The sequence below is a fragment of the Parambassis ranga genome, chromosome 2, assembly GCF_900634625.1.
Source record: "Parambassis ranga chromosome 2, fParRan2.1, whole genome shotgun sequence".
NCBI classification, from domain to species: domain Eukaryota; kingdom Metazoa; phylum Chordata; class Actinopteri; family Ambassidae; genus Parambassis; species Parambassis ranga.
In genome coordinates, this window is record NC_041023.1 from 42,360,608 (window position 1) to 42,377,418 (window position 16,811).

Here is a 16,811-nt window from a genome sequence, read left to right on the forward strand (position 1 = left end):
TGTTAACAGAGGAAGTTTAGAATCAGCAGGAAAAAGCTGATGATGAAGACGCTTCGATGTTTTTTACAAACATGGAGATTTTCAGTGTCTCTGTTTTACACAGACGTTCCTGCAACATGGAATTCTGACAGAATTCTGCCTCCTTCACTCAGCAGGTTTTTGTATGAGCCTGTTTCACTGTGGGTGAGGATCTTTGGTCCTGGAACTAAACTGATAGTAACAGGTAAGAACTAACATTTATTTTTACTGTTGGAAATGTTGAAGCTGTTTAAAGTCACTTTCTTCATGAACTGTTTCTACTGAATCACATTTTTATTATTTTTATACTTTGTATAGAATTTATCACACAGCACACGGACAGAAAAATTAATAAAAAAATTAAATTGAGTTATTGTTTCTGCAGAATTATTTTAGTGTTTATCATTTCAGTATTTTTTCGTCAGTAATAAATTAAAATATAAAATAAAGAAACCTGATGTGGTGCTACAATAAGAGGAAATCATTTGTACATAAAAGATAAAAGATGACACATTTAAGATAAACATTAATATGTTTTACGAGTTAACACAGGTTTCATATTCATCAAAATTATACAACATATAAAAATAATATTTTGCTTTTGTAAATAAAGTAAATGATGGTAAAAATATGTTATATTTTTACCATATATATGTTAAATGTGATCTGGTAAATATTTTATCTAGCATGTCCATCAATAATTTTAATGAACAGAAATGTATAATATTTGACATATCCACACATACTGCCCGTGTCTGCTTCAAGTTTATTTATTTAATGTTTATATTTCATGCTGTATTTATTTCATCCCTAATATGCAAATCGCTTCGTAAAATACAAATCATGAACGTACACAGTCCTTCTCTGGTTAACTATAAACTTCACTACATCCAGTGGTAAAACAGACGTGAGCCCTTTTGTTGCTGCTGTCAGCTTCAAGGAGACATAAATACAGCATGAACTGAAAATATGAATTAAAATGGAGGAAACCTTTATTTGACCCACAATGCAGACTTTAAATAAATAAATGTAATATTAATAAATACATAGGCAATAAATGAATGAATAACATGCCACCATATGAACGATCTGGCACCGACTGGCCTTTTGTTATGATGACTATTATAGTAAAATATTGAGACATAACTTCAAATATGCGGCATGGTGATTTAAATCATGTTTCATACATAAATCTGACAAATTAAACAATTTACAGATTTTTAAGTGATTAAATAATATGTATTATATGTGACAGATTCATTATAAAGCAGTTTTGTTATTTGTTACATGTGTGTAAACTTTATATATAACTTCATATTTTTGTATAATAACCAGTTGTAGGTCAGCTACAGTTTATAGTTAAATGTCAGAAGCTCTGTCATAAATAATTTTATTTGCTTTTAGCTTCCTTAAGTTCAGAATTTTTTATGTGCTTGTTCTTATATTTAGTCATCAGATGCGTCATGTGACATGTCCTCCAAATTCAAGACGTGCATGTTAGGTTCATTGTCTTTGTCTTTCTGTGGCAGCCCTGTGATAGACTGGCCACCCATCAAGGCCTGTCTCCATGACAAAGATACTCCAGTAGTACAGACAAGTTCAGGAATGATTTAATTCCCTATCACCTCACAGCATGACGTAGCTGCACTGACAGGCTGATGATTGTGTGTCTGTGTTGTGTAGCCTCAGAGCAGCAGGTGGTGAACCCGTGGTGAGCGTGTACCCAGCAGCACCCACAGGCCGTCCTGAGGGGAGCAGCTCCCTGCTGTGTCTGGCCTCAGACATGTTCCTCCTCTGGTCCGCTTCTCCTGGAAAAGACAGAAGGAGAACGGCTCGCTGGAGGAGCTGCATCCTGCTGAGGGAGAGCAGCTGGAGCTCAGAGAGACGGGACACAGCGCCGCCATCTTGTTTGTCCAGCAGCAGGAGAGCAGCAGCTATAAGTACAGCTGCTATGTCAAACATGAGGGGGGCACAGTGAAGGCCCAAACAGAGCAAGGTAATGAACATGTTCATGAGATGTTGAGCAGAGAGCAGAGGACCTTTGTAAATATGTGACTCTTCTGTTTCAGAGCTTCCAGCTGCAGCTTCTCCTCCAGAGAGAGAACCTGCAGACCTGCCAGCTGTGCAGCTCACTGACTGTAAGACCCATTCAGGATGAAGATGTTCACATCCCAACACAGTCAGAGAATGACCTGTCTGTCTGTCTGTGTGTCAGGGTCCTTCCAGTCTCAGTGCAGGGTGAAGCTGCTCCTGCTGCTCTACACTGTGCTGATAGTGAAGAGTCTGCTGTACTGCTGTGGACTCTCTCTGCTGATGATCGGCTGACTGCTCGTCCTCCATCACATCATCCATCACTGTCCTCAGAGTCCATCAGTGATCACATGATGCTCTTTTTTTCTCTTTGTACTAAAACTTTGAGTCAGTATAAAACTGAATCTGACTTCCTGTCTGCTTCGATCTTTCTGCATTTATACTTTACTTTTATCACAAAGTGTCTTCATATATTTCACTGTGTTTCACAGTAAAGCTGATCCATCATGTTGCAGCCTGGCAGTCATGTGACCATGGTTGTCAAGCAGCAGGTGCAGAACAGGATGTGATAAAAATCAAAGATGAAACCACACGGCTGTTGTGTGTGTTCAGCGTGGTGTATGTGTGTGTTAATCCTCTTCTATAAATCTGCATTCCGACGACTGCTGTTTCTTCACAGTGACATAAAATGAGAAAATGTTTGAATGTTTTATCTGCACACGTGCTCTCTGTGATTTGATGATGAATGATGGTTTCAATGTGAGTAGATGAGAAATGAACCTACAGCTGTCTTCAGATCTCTGCAGCTCTGTCACTTTCTGATATTAATAAACTCTTTCAGATCTGATATTTTGTATCCAAACACATTTTCTGTGATTAATTAATTGTTGAAAACACTGAGTGCAGACTGATCTGTTTAAAGAGCATGCAGTGAGCAGGAAATGAGGCAGGTTGAGGACTTCCTGGAATGATTCTGTAACCGTCACAGTGAAACCCACAGAAACCCACAGAGCCGTCTGATTGGCTGCTTTCTGTCCTAATAACCACTGAGATCACACTGATATCTGCAGCTGTTCCTCCATCTCTCTCTACACTAATAATCCTCTTGTTAATAAACAGTAGATGTAGCATTAAGCATCACTGCCCTCAAGTGGTCACTGTCAGGTACAACATGTTGTCTGTGAAGGTGAGAGTATGAACCAGAGGTACAATGTAAATGCCTGCTTGTCACCAAGGACACGTCACCATCAAAGCAGGAATGAGGATCAAGCTGAGAACCTTACAGTTAGTGGACTACCACTCTTCCACCTGAGCCACAGCTGCCTGAACAGTGATGTCATCACAAGGCCAACGAGAAGCACAGTCAGTAAACAGTGATGTCACAACCCAACCAAGCAGCTCTCTTTAACACAGCAACTGACCTGTGATGTCATCACAAGACCAACAGCTCTCTTTAACAGACCAAGAGAAGAGTGATGTCACAAGCGACCTAACAGGCCTGTTTAAGACAAGTGGAGAATGATGTCATAATCAGAGCAACACATGAAGTAAAGACATGTATGAATGACTGTGGTCAAAGAAAGAATGATTGAAGTCAATAGAAAATGAGAGTAAATGTTGCTGCTGTCCTTCACTCTGACTGGAGACAGGAGCTGTATAATCATCATTTAACAATAAGAAGAAGCAGCACACCAGTCACATGATCATGTTGTACAGTAATGAGTGGAAACAAAAAGCAGGAAGAGGGAAACACAACTTTTAGCTCAAGTGCTGCCACCCAGTGTCACTATGTGGTATTAATTCTGACTACATATTCCACCTTTAACTCACTGCCATATATACTGTGCCATTGTGTGAGTTATAATAAAAATGTGAATGTGATTATGTAAAGAACTTTACTTATTATAGCTCTATTATAAGTGTGTGTGTGTGTGTGTGTGTGTTTGATGGAGTGTGTAATGTCTGCTCAGTATTATTGATACTGCTGTGTGTGATCTGAAAACTGATCAAACTGTGATGTGTCTGATGTTGACAGAAGAATCAGAGGTTGCATCTAAATGATGATGTCATATGGTCCCTAAAAAGGAGTCACAGTGGCTCTGTCTCCTTCCTGCCTCACCTGCAGACAATCCTCCAATCAGACGCCTGTTTCCACAGCCCTCATCAGCCCTGCACTGTCAGCACATCTGCATGTAGCTGCCTGCTGTGTGGACTCTGACCTCTTCCTGCTCTCTGCTTTGTCCATGTTTACATCAAACTGCGTCAAGTGTCCTCCTCCCTCCTTCTGGACACACACAGCATGACAGTGTACAGCTGTGCTCCTCCATGCACACACACTGAATCTACTGAATGTCAGCACAGGTCAAGAAGAGAATCACATGTCAGACAGTCAGATCCACCTTTAAAGGTGAGGTAAGAGAAACCTATTTGTCAACTGTCCATACTCCAGTCCGGCAGGTGGCGGTAATGCACCAGTAAACTGAAGACGAAGAAGAGGAGGAAGAAGGAGGACGAGGAAAAACAAAGCGACAGCAGAAGCTGAACAGAAGTGTAACTACTGTGAGTGTTTTATCACATCTGAATGGCTGCTGCTGAGTTGCTGAGAGGTTTTATCAGCGAGCGGCTAACTGCTGCTGCTGCTGAAATATTGGGGAGCGTTTGGAACAAACTATCGTCCAGTACGAGGAAGAGATGGACCGTCAGTGCAAACTGCTGGATGTCCTCCTGAAGCCTGAGATCAAGATACACAGAACAGGTATGTAAACATGACAATGTCACGGAACAACAACGTCTCTGTTTGAAAAGAGTGCACATTCAGCACATAGTGTTTCTAACAGGAGGACACTGACTTCATGACTTGAAGCTACAGATGTGTCCCTCCAGCTTTACTCTCTCTGCTTCAGCTCATCAGAGCTCTGTGCTCGTTTATTCACTGTTGAAAACTACTGAGCAGCTGCTGTTATTTCCCAGTTAGCATCAGAGATTAACCGACTGATCGGCCATGACCGGCGTCCGCAGATCAGCAGATATGACGATTTTAACGCCCGATAAATGCACTCGCGCACAAACCTTAGCTTAGCTTAGTTTAGCTTAGCGTAGTCAATGTTCAGTCTATCCAACATGAGCAACATGGTGAAGACGCTCGCACATTACCACCGTGTACGTCGTCAGTTGTTGAGCTGTGAATTATCGATGTAGCCCAAGTTGATAAACAGTACAGCACTGATATGATCCATTACATGTTGGCTGGTAGCTGAATTCCACGCAGTGGCCGTGGTGCACACACCTCCACAGACCACAGCCAGGTTAAGACCTGACAGCGTAACATCCACAGAAGTTTGTGGCTCCTGTCTGCCAATGACAGACACAGACAGCAGTATTATTTAAACAAAGTCCATGATTTGGTTCCTGGGGTCAGGAATCAAGACTAACTCATTTACAGCACTTATAAACTACCTGATCACAGCTTAGCAGATGCTAATTTTATAATGATCCCACAGAATGTTCCCGTTGAACATGCTGTTACATGCTGGCCGACATCACTATGTTCATTGTTACTCCTGAAATGATGAAAAATTGAATTTTGGGGAAGAAAAATTCCTGGTTTGTACAAAAAAAAACGTGTTGAGATACACCTGCATTACATCAATATCACACCAAGGTGACAACCAGTTAATTTGGGCACCAGTCCATCACACTAGCCGATCAGACAGATGCTGATTTTATCAGCCTGTGCCTGTGTGTGTGTGTATGTGCACGGGCAGCTATTTATTGTGTTTGATAAAAGAACAAAGTAAAGACCTGTTCTATAGGAAAGGTGACCTTGAATGACTTCTGCTATGATCTGCTGCTGTATAGAAAATAGCTGCCCCCCTATATAATGGCAGGGAAACACTGGTAAGTATGGAATATAATGTAACAACAGTAGTTAGTAGTGTGTGAATGTCCCACACTGGGAAGCCTAATATTTTGTTATTGCACCCTAAGTTAGACTTGCTGAATGTCTGTTGACACGATATTACTGAAAAGCTGATTGTATTTCTATGTTAGAATTTTCTGTAAATACATCTCTCTGTGTGCTGTGAACCTTCTGACCCTTTGCCCTGCAGATCTCTCTCAACAACACAGTTTTAAAGTGGAGGATGTTCTGGCTGACCAGCAGCTCTGTAACCAGAGGAAGAACTCCATTCTGGACCAGGATGAACCAGTACCTCCACAGGTTAAAGAGGAACAGCAGGAAGTCTGCACCAGTCATGAAGGAGAGCAGCATGTACTGAAAGAGGAGACTGATCCCTCTATAGTAACTGCTGCTTATGCTGGACCAGAACCAAACCATGACATGGTTCTCTCTCACAACGCTCCTCAAGGTAAAATGTCTCTAAAAGGTGAAACCTGTGGAAAATCCTTTCAATATCAGAACTTAACATTAGAAGTGTTTTTTTTCTCTTTGTCAGAACCTGAATGTCCACCTTTAAAGGTGAGGTAAGAGAAACCTATTTGTCAACTGTCCACACTCCAGTCCGGCAGGTGGCGGTAATGCACCAGTAAACTGAAGACGAAGAAGAGGAGGAAGAAGGAGGACGAGGAAAAACAAAGCGACAGGTTTTATCAGCGAGCGGCTAACTGCTGCTGCTGCTGAAATATTGGGAGCGTTTGAACAAACTATCGTCCAGTACGAGGAAGAGATGGACCGTCAGTGCAAACTGCTGGATGTCCTCCTGAAGCCTGAGATCAAGTTACACAGAACAGATTTGTCCTCCAGCTTTTCTCACATTAGTCTTTGTGTCCATTTGTCCCTCCAGGTCTCCCTCAACAACATGACTGTAAGGAGGAAGAGATCCTGTCTGACCAGCAGCTGTGTAACCAGGACAAAAGCTCCAGTCTGGACCACTTTGACCCGACTGTCATCCAATACAAAGAAGAGATCAACCATCAGGACACCTGGGATACAGTTACACAGAACAGGTATGTGAACCGTGCAGGGGACAGTTCACCCCGGGTCTCCCAAATGGAACGGACAAGGGGGGAACGGGGATGTCTCCCTCTCCTGATAGTGTGCGTCATTGTGTGTTTGTGTATGAGGAGTGGAAAAAAAAACACACAAAATTTTTAATAGAAAAGGTGAATGTGGACTGGATTTTTTTAACCTTTATTACAGTCTTGGTCATGTCAAACATCAGTAAAAAAAATGACTTTGTTGCATTATTAGTTAGTAAGTTAGTAAGTTAGTAAGTTAGTAAGTAAGTTAGTAAGTAAGTTAGTAAGTTAGTAAGTTAGTTAGTAAGTTAGTAAGTTAGTAAGTAAGTTAGTAAGTTAGTAAGTAAGTTAGTAAGTTAGTAAGTAAGTAAGTAAGTTAGTAAGTTAGTAAGTAAGTTAGTAAGTTAGTAAGTAAGTTAGTAAGTAAGTTAGTAAGTTAGTAAGTAAGTTAGTTAGTAAGTAAGTTAGTAAGTGAGTTAGTAAGTGAGTTAGTAAGTTAGTAAGTAAGTTAGTAAGTAAGTTAGTAAGTAAGTTAGTAAGTAAGTTAGTAAGTAAGTTAGTAAGTTAGTAAGTAAGTTAGTAAGTTAGTAAGTAAGTTAGTAAGTTAGTAAGTAAGTTAGTAAGTTAGTAGTTAGTAAGTAGTAAGTTAGTAACGTAGTAAGTAAGTAGTAAGTCAGAGTTAGTAAGTAAGTTAGTAAGTAAGTTAGTAAGTAAGTATAGTAAGTTTAGTAAGTTAGTAAGTAGAAGATAGTTAGTAAGTAGTAGTAAGTTAGTAAGTAGTTAGTAGTTAGTAAGTTAGTAAGTTAGTAAGTAAGTTAGTAAGTTAGTAAGTAGTAGTAAGTAAGTTATAAGTAAGTAAGTTAGTAAGTTAGTAAGTAAGTAGTAAGTAAGTAGTAGTAAGTAAGTTAGTAAGTTAGTAAGTTAGTAAGTTAGTAAGTAAGTTAGTAAGTAAGTAGTTAGTAAGTTAGTAAGTTAGTAAGTAGTAAGTAGTAGTAAGTTAGTAAGTTAGTAAGTAAGTAAGTTAGTAAGTAAGTAAGTTAGTAAGTTAGTAAGTAAGTTAGTAAGTAAGTTAGTAAGTAAGTTAGTAAGTAAGTTAGTAAGTTAGTAAGTTAGTAAGTAAGTTAGTAAGTTAGTAAGTTAGTAAGTAAGTTAGTAAGTTAGTAAGTAAGTTAGTAGTAGTAGTAAGTAAGTTAGTAAGTTAGTAGTAAGTTAGTAAGTAAGTAAGTTAGTAAGTAAGTTAGTAAGTAAGTTAGTAAGTTAGTAAGTTAGTAAGTAAGTTAGTAAGTAAGTTAGTAAGTTAGTAAGTAAGTTAGTAAGTAAGTAAGTAAGTTAGTAAGTTAGTAAGTAAGTAAGTAAGTTAGTAAGTTAGTAAGTAAGTAAGTTAGTAAGTTAGTAAGTAAGTTAGTAAGTTAGTAAGTAAGTTAGTAAGTTAGTAAGTAAGTTAGTAAGTTAGTAAGTAAGTTAGTAAGTAAGTTAGTAAGTAAGTTAGTAAGTTAGTAAGTAAGTTAGTAAGTAAGTAAGTTAGTAAGTAAGTAAGTAAGTTAGTAAGTAAGTAAGTTAGTAAGTAAGTAAGTAAGTTAGTAAGTTAGTAAGTAAGTAAGTTAGTAAGTTAGTAAGTAAGTAAGTTAGTAAGTAAGTAAGTTAGTAAGTAAGTAAGTTAGTAAGTTAGTAAGTTAGTAAGTAAGTAAGTAAGTAAGTAAGTTAGTAAGTTAGTAAGTTAGTAAGTAAGTAAGTTAGTAAGTAAGTAAGTTAGTAAGTTAGTAAGTAAGTTAGTAAGTAAGTTAGTAAGTTAGTAAGTAAGTAAGTAAGTAAGTTAGTAAGTTAGTAAGTTAGTAAGTAAGTAAGTTAGTAAGTAAGTAAGTTAGTAAGTTAGTAAGTTAGTAAGTAAGTAAGTTAGTAAGTAAGTAAGTTAGTAAGTTAGTAAGTTAGTAAGTAAGTTAGTAAGTAAGTAAGTTAGTAAGTAGTAAGTAAGTTAGTAAGTAAGTAAGTTAGTAAGTAAGTTAGTAAGTTAGTAAGTAAGTAAGTAAGTAAGTAAGTAAGTAAGTAAGTAAGTTAGTAAGTTAGTAAGTAAGTTAGTAAGTAAGTAAGTAAGTAAGTAAGTAAGTTAGTAAGTTAGTAAGTAAGTAAGTAAGTTAGTAAGTAAGTAAGTTAGTAAGTAAGTTAGTAAGTTAGTAAGTAAGTTAGTAAGTTAGTAAGTAAGTTAGTAAGTTAGTAAGTAAGTAAGTTAGTAAGTAAGTTAGTAAGTTAGTAAGTTAGTAAGTTAGTAAGTAAGATTACTGAAAGACTACTTTACTTTAAGCAAACATAACCAACACTTCTAAAACCCTCAACCTCTCACCACCTTTGGTGACATAACCCCCTGTTCACGAACCCCCGAAACTCGGGGGGCCAGGACGCCCCCCTCTTCTCCTCCGGTCCTTCCGGACTTCCGGATCTTCTGTCTTTGTTCTTCACCCTCCAGGAATCGAACCTGGCTCTTCAAGGGCACAAATCACTCCCTTTACCCCTTGCTTTACCACCTGAGCCACTCGCCCAGGCATTTGGACCTCCTCTCAGTCAGCCTTTCACTCTTCACAGTCCACCACTCACTTAACCCTCTGAGCCATTCATTCAGATGCTTGGACTTCTTCTCAGCTCATATACTCCCTGAAACTACTGTTTGCCGTTTTGTCTTGTATTTCATACCTCAAGCTGCTCACTTGTGCTTTAACCTGCCCCTCAGGGACAAATAAAGGAATTCTGATCTCTTTGTAAACCTTGTTACTGTCATGGATGCATTTCAAATAAATAACATAAAAAGATCCTTGCTGTTCTAAAATGCACACCCTTAGTGTTATATTAATGCGCACCCTGATTTGAACTGTACATGATTGTTTACACAAATAAATATCAGTAAGAAAAAAGTAACATTTATTTATTGTTTACACACATGGATGTTACAGTTTGTAATTATATCTTACATACATAAGATCCACAACATATCAAAAGTAAAGGAGAAAAATAAAAGGAGTTAAGAAAATAACATCACTAAGTATCAATAAATCCTGGAAACCAAAATCATTTCTCCCACAGAGAAACATTGTTCACTGTCACCATAACAACAGTTACAGTACAAAGATCCATAGATTAGACTGAACCGTAATTGATCAGCAGAGTTGAGAAAACATGTTAACTTGGTTAGGATGATTCAGTTAGCTGTAGTGAATTTTAACTTATTATTGGCTGAAGGAGCAAGAAAAAAAATCAGACTTTATTCTTTGTCTGATTGATGTGATGGTTTTTTTTTGCTTTAAAACATAAATATATGAAATGTTGATTCTCAAACCTGTGATGCGTTGAACGCACCTCGTGCTGTTTTAATCTATGGCAAAACGGGCACACTGGCACTTTGATGGTTAATCACACGATCACTTCAGGGGAACAAATAAGGCACAAGCATGCACGCACACACACACACCTGTTCACCTCAACAATCTCACACACACCTTAACTGACACAGCCCTCTATTTTTTTAAATCAATATATGAACAGCCCAACAGTATATTTGTCTATTCAAATGTACTGAGATCAGCTGACACACACACACACACAGACTTACAACAGTTAACTTTTTTTTGCCTCAGTCAAACTAAATGAATGATCTTTTGGTTCTTTTCAGTCACATCATATTCTGAATTATAGCAACAACACAACGCCAATATTCAACCACTGATGATGATGATGATGATGATTTGGCCTTTGAGAAATTAAAAGACAACAACTTAAAGAGCAGTTTTGGCCACAAAGCTAGGCGGAGACCAGATGATGCTGGTCCAGCAAGGTCTGGGTGAAGTTGTTGATCGGCCCAATGGCGCTGAGAGACATGGCGTTGTCCCGCCCCCACAGCAGGTTAGGACCAAACACAACAGCCAGGTTACTGTTGGTCATCTTGTTCACCTCACTGTTGGCTGACACCTAAACACACAAACATACACACACAGCTGTCAGAAACAGACGCACAAATGTGAAAGGAAGCGTGGTGTCAGAGCCGTACCTGTGCCAGGAATGTGATGAGGTATCGCAGTGATGCATAGTTCTCCTCAGACAGAGACTCCACGAGCGTCTTCATGACGGTCACCTGACTGTCACTGGATACAGCTGCAACCTATCAAATGCCACTGTGAATAACAATCCTAGAGAAACCACTGATTATTCAACTATATTCATGACTTCTTGGACTAATGGTCTTGACGTACAGGCCAAGTTGAAGATGTCGTTGTAAAGCTGGTAAGTGAGCAGCAGCTCGGGCAGTTCCCTCAGGAAGGTCTTCAGAATCACAGCAGCCAAGTGGACGTCTTCCATGTCTCTGAAATTCACTGCCTGGCCTGAAACACACAAAGCCGCTCAGCTGTAAGCCTTCTTTCTTCTACTTCATCTGAAAGAGCAAAAGCTGCACAAAACTCTGAAACACTAAAGATTCTGCAGGACGATGCTGAGGATGTCCTCTGAGTCTGTGGTGGCCAGTGCCATCATGTATGCTGTTGTCTGCTGGGGCAGCAGTCTGAGGGTGAGGGACATACACAGACTCAACAGAATATTCAGGAAGGCCGGCCATGTTGTGGGAGAGGACCTGGACTCTCTGACAGAGGTGCGTCAGAGGAAGATGTCCAAAATAAAGACCATACTGGACTGTCCCTCCCACCCACTCCACACTGTGCTGACCAGCTACAGGAGCTCGTTCAGCAACAGACTCCGACTCCAACGATGCACCACTGCCTGCCTGTCTTAATCAAACTACTGAACTCTGAACTGTAACAGTCACTCAGACACTGTACATTCATGTCATGCTCTTTACCATGTAAAGGTTTTTATACAGTAGTAAATATGTTCTTCTTTACATACACCTCAGGGATGTAAATGCTATAATAACAAAAAAATTAATGCTAAATATTTCAATTTCAATTTATCTTTGATTTCTATTTGTAACCAAAAAGAATTTATAATAAATAAAGTAATTCTGATTCTGACTTCTCAGCACTGCTAGGAAGCCATGATTAACTCACATGTGAACGAAAGTCACATGACTTTTTACTTTACTTTTTACCTGAGTTGTACTTGAGCTGCACCTCCAGATTCAGTAACTGACAGTGAGAGTGGCACCTCAAACACCTGGTCAGGGAGGGGAGGGCTGCGAGGGGGAGACGTGGGAGGCTGAGCGGCCGGCTTCAGAGACGGATGTTTGAGCCCCTCCTGATATTGCTCGATGGACCGATTGGACACTGACTTGCCAATAGAATATTACAGCCGGGGTAGACATAGGTCCCCGAAAAGCCTAAATGTGTTCTTTTCGAGGAAAAAAACAGAACGTCTCTACCTATTACCATTCCTGAGATATGAGCGACTTTGTAAGACGTACGCTAATTGGTTGGATACGACAGACGCCTCCCTAACATCTATGACCTGGAACAACCAAATGAATTGATGCAACAATACTAATGTGATGATCAGAAAATACATTCTAGTTCAGAACAATTGCAGCCTCCATGAGTCAAGGATTCACTGCTTGTTTGTAGGTTCACATACCTGTTCTGTGTAACTGTATCTCAGGTGTCAGGATAATGTTCAGCAGTGGGTCCTGATGGTTGATCTCTTCTTTGTATTGGATGACAGTCGGGTCAAACTTTTGTCCTGGTTACAGAGCTGCTGGTCAGACAGGATCTCTCCCTCCTTAAAGTCATGTTGTTGAGGGAGACGTGGAGAGACAAATGGACACAAAGACTAATGTGATGATGGAAACATCTAAAACCTGGAACAACCAAATGAATTAATGCAACATTAAAATACAGAAACAGAAAATATCATAAACATTCAGGACAACATTTCAGACAGAAGACAGGAGCCACAAATATTCTGTGGATGTTAAGCTGTCTTAACCTGGCTGTGGTCTGTGCACCACGGCACTGCGTGGAATTCAGCTACCAGCCAACATGTAATGGATCATATCAGTGCTGTACTGTTTATTAACTTGGGCTACATCGATAACGCTCAGCTCAACAACTGATGACGTACACAGTGGTAATGTGCGAGCGTCTTCACCCAGCTTAGCTTAAAGTCATGAAGTCAGTGTCCTCCTGTTAGAAACACTATGTGTTGAATGTGCACTCTTTTCAAACAGAGACGTTGTTGTTCCGTGACATTGTCATGTTTACATACCTGTTCTGTGTATCTTGATCTCAGGCTTCAGGAGGAGATCCAGCAGTTTGCGCTGACGGTCCATCTCTTCCTCGTACTGGACGATAGTTTGTTCAAACACTCCCAATATTTCAGCAGCAGCAGCAGTTAGCCGCTCGCTGATAAAACCTCTCAGAAACTCAGCAGCAGCCATTCAGATGTGATAAAACACTCACAGTAGTTACACTTCTGTTCAACTAGCGAACAAACTACTTCTTCTTCACATGTGGTGTGCTGTCGCTGTGCTCGTCTTTTTCTTTCCCCTACTTCCTTATTTTCTTCTTCTTCAGTTTATTGGCGGTGGGAGCCACCTTGTAAGGCGCATTACCGCCGCTTACCGGACTGGAGTGTTACAGCAGCAGTACAAGTAAGACAATGCAGTGTGCTACTAGAGAAGCATAAAAACTAGAAACAGATAAGTAACAAATAACCTAGAATTAAAAATAACTGTAAGAATTATTTTATCTTTTAATTAAAATATAATTAAAAATAAAAGAATACAAATTAAGAATAACCATGAGATATACAGCTAGGCACTCTTCACGTGTTCTCATGTTATCATTATGTTCCATGTTATCTGTTCCAGAGACAAACAGCATTGGGGGTCAACGTTGTGTGGAGATGTGGAGCCAGGTGAAAACCCAGAGCCCAGACACTTATATAGCTGTCGTATGTATATATGTCATTTGTATAAAGACACAAATCTTTGACATGTAAGCAGCAGGCCTGTCCACCTGACCTTTTATATGTCCCTCTGGTTCTTTTCTGACCTTTTCTATCTGTTCCCGTTAAGCACACTCAGAGTAATGTGTCTCACTGTGCTTCATCACACAATCATCACCTGTGTGTGTATTTACGTTTGTGCCTCGCCACTACCTGTAGCTTATGTGTGACGTATCATGGAAGTTGTTGTGGCTGTACTGAAATGAATGATAAGTTAATGCTGTCTGTTCAGAGCTGTCAGTAAGAGCTTGTTTAACAAGTGTGTTGTTGTTCGGCTGTCCCGCCGAATATTACACTGTGTATATATGGGGAATATATACATGCTGTTCACAGCTCAGTGTCTCAGTGTCTTCACTCTTCAGTCCATCAGTCCAGTCTGATCCTTTTTATGAGAGTCTGTGTCTGAGTCCTGCCTGCTTTTTGACTATGGAGCTGATTATTCCCCGTGTTTGGACCTTTTCAATCCTTTTCTCCTCCTTGTCCAGGGAGTAATCCAATGTAGAACCACAACTGGAAACTGTAGTGTAGTTTGTTTTATCAGTTTTCATGGTGCATATGGTGCTCTCAATGCTAACGCCATTTGTGGTGCTTTGATGATGCTACGAGAATAAACTCCACCTGTCGAGGCTGCGCCTCATTCTTCGAATCCAAAGGTGCTGCTACAACAGCTCTGATGGACTGATAAAACACTGTCTCATGCACAATAAAATGAGGAAAGACTGAGTCAAACTTACACCTCCTCACATCAGGTTTTAACCTCTGCTCTCCACCATGGTCCACCCTGCAGGAAGAAACACAGTCAGAATGATTTTCTGTCCAACATGAGTCCAAACTGCTGATCAACATGAAGCAGAGTTCCTCAGTTTGTCAGAGACACACAAACAGACTGAAACTCATCTGTGTCAACTCCAGAAGAGTCTCTCCTGATCTGCTGTTTTTATTCATGTCCTCCATTCTGTGAAATATTGCTCTCTGTCAGTGCTTTACTTGTAAAATCCTCTTCATGCAGCAACAGTGCAGGTTTGATCTCAGCATTGTGCATTTATCCAAAGCAGCAAACAAGCCACACTGTCTCTGACTGTTTCTTTCACTCTATATGCAAACACAACCCTGGTTCACATGTGTCATGGATGGAAGAGTTTTCTGACACAGTTCAAATAAATACATTCACTCATTCATGTGTGTAGTTTTTACATTGATAATATTGTAGCGTCTCACTCAGTGAAGCTGCTCACTGCTCTCTGTTTCTGACTGAAATAACTCCTCCTTCTACCATTGTGTTGTTGTCTCCTTTGAAGCTTCACATGTGGGTTGTTTCAGGAACATTTGTTTGTGGGATAATTCAGTGGTTCTTACAGCTGAGGAAATTAATAAGTAGGGCATCATTTTGTATTTTCTCTGCACTAAATATAGCTGAAAATCAGTCACATTGTAAAAACTGCCAGATGTGTTTTTATATGAAGAAAGTGTAAAAACAAAACTGAAGTTCGGGGTCGACCATATCGTATACGACATGTCTTACAAAGTCGCTCATATCTCAGGAATGGTAATAGGTAGAGATGTTCTGTTTTTTTTCCTCGAAAAGAGGACACTTAATGCTTTCTGCTGTAATATTCTATGGGCAAGTCAATGTCCAATCGGACCATCCAGCGATATCAGGAGGGGCTCAAATATCCAATTGTAGAGCCTTGTGCCTCTGACAGGACCATCAAATATGGTTTAAGTGACAAGAGAAGTCTCTCCCCTGAATAGCTCGGTCGTCTACACGGCTGAAAAGCATCTCTGAACCCAATAATAGATGCGCAGCGGACCGTTATCTCAACCAGAAAGTGCGTCGATCTGTATACCCGTTATACACCATTATACACTTATATTTCTTACTGGAAACGTTTTATTCGACATTTTAGCGTTGCTAAGGAAGTTACGTCGAAGATGTTCCGGGTGAACAGGGGAGATCGCTCTCAGACGCTCAGAGTAAACAGCGCTCCTTTTTTAAAACTTTTGCCGCACAAATATTGCAGTGGGAAAAGAGACATTTACAGCATGACTATTTCTGAAAGAATAAGAAAAGATTATAGACTGTGACGCTGTTTCTGAGTCACTGGCAGAAGGTTTTTTTCCAAAGATGAACAGCTGGATTACATGGAGCATGTGGAACCAGCTGAAAAGTGATGAACATTTATTGTGGCAATAAGAAATGAAGTAAAAATAATGTGTAAATAAGTAATTTGTTATACTTATTTGTGTTTTTTACATTTATTTTATACAGAAAAGTGTCCCAGCTGCACCCCCCCCCCCTTCTCTCTGAGAGGTTACAGCCTGAAAGAAATGAAATGTGTACATTTAACAGTACTGAATAATTGTAAAAAGTAGAGCAGTGCAATGACAAAGAAAAAACTATTCTACAACATGAAAGGATACTATTGTCTAGGCCAGGGGTCGGCAACCTGCGGCTCCACATGAGGCTCTTTCATCCCTCTGCTGTGGCTCCCAGGCAGCGAGCTCATTTTTGGAAGAAAATAATAATGTGAATAAATAATGGCCATTTAATTTAAATGTATTTTATTTTATTCATTTAGTTTTTTCAAAGTAATAGTTGTTTCTTTGGAGATTGAGATGCTCTCGTGACATTAAAACTTTTAATATTTTGTCAAAATATGCGTCACGGTCGCGTGCTGTAGCAGCACCTGTAACACTGGACAAACTGGTGTTCGACAGCCTACATGGAATGAGATTCCCGACACTTAAATGAACATGGAAACGTTTGCATTTGGAGTCCTGTTGATCTTTGGATCCTCATACTTGTGCGAGCTGGTGTTTTCCATCATGAACTACATTAAAAGTAAACACCG

The 16,811-nt window shown here is 39.7% G+C and overlaps 1 protein-coding gene and 1 pseudogene across 3 annotated transcripts; one reads left to right on the forward strand and one right to left on the reverse strand.

Annotated features, from left to right (window-relative positions):
* The first annotated feature begins 1,651 nt into the window (after nt 1-1,651).
* Nucleotides 1,652-2,478, forward strand: LOC114444889 (immunoglobulin lambda constant 6-like; annotated as a pseudogene).
* Nucleotides 2,479-10,180: 7,702 nt separating this feature from the next.
* Nucleotides 10,181-12,650, reverse strand: LOC114429813 (rho GTPase-activating protein 1-like). 3 transcript variants are annotated; one of them, XR_003669944.1, is made up of 4 exons: nt 12,589-12,650; nt 11,262-11,390; nt 11,060-11,170; nt 10,181-10,980 (listed from the first exon to the last, which is right to left on the reverse strand). XR_003669944.1 is itself a non-coding variant. In XM_028398454.1 (3 exons), the coding sequence occupies exons 2-3, from the start codon at nt 11,132-11,134 to the stop codon at nt 10,813-10,815; spliced, it is 243 nt and encodes an 80-aa protein (XP_028254255.1). In that variant the 5' UTR covers nt 11,135-11,170; nt 11,262-11,528; the 3' UTR covers nt 10,181-10,812. The 3 variants fall into 3 exon arrangements, 1 of the variants encoding a protein (XP_028254255.1); XR_003669947.1 differs by lacking the exon at nt 12,589-12,650 and adding an exon at nt 12,110-12,146; XM_028398454.1 differs by lacking the exon at nt 12,589-12,650 and having other exon boundaries at nt 11,262-11,528.
* Nucleotides 12,651-16,811: the final 4,161 nt, after the last annotated feature.

Bases quoted from the DNA above. Each gene is read 5' to 3' on its own strand.
- LOC114429813 (XM_028398454.1), bottom strand. From the start codon at position 11,134: ATGAAGACGCTCGTGGAGTCTCTGTCTGAGGAGAACTATGCATCACTG. The intron at 10,981-11,059 runs GTACGGCTCTGA...TTGTGTGTTTAG, and splicing joins TCATCACATTCCTGGCACAG to GTGTCAGCCAACAGTGAGGT.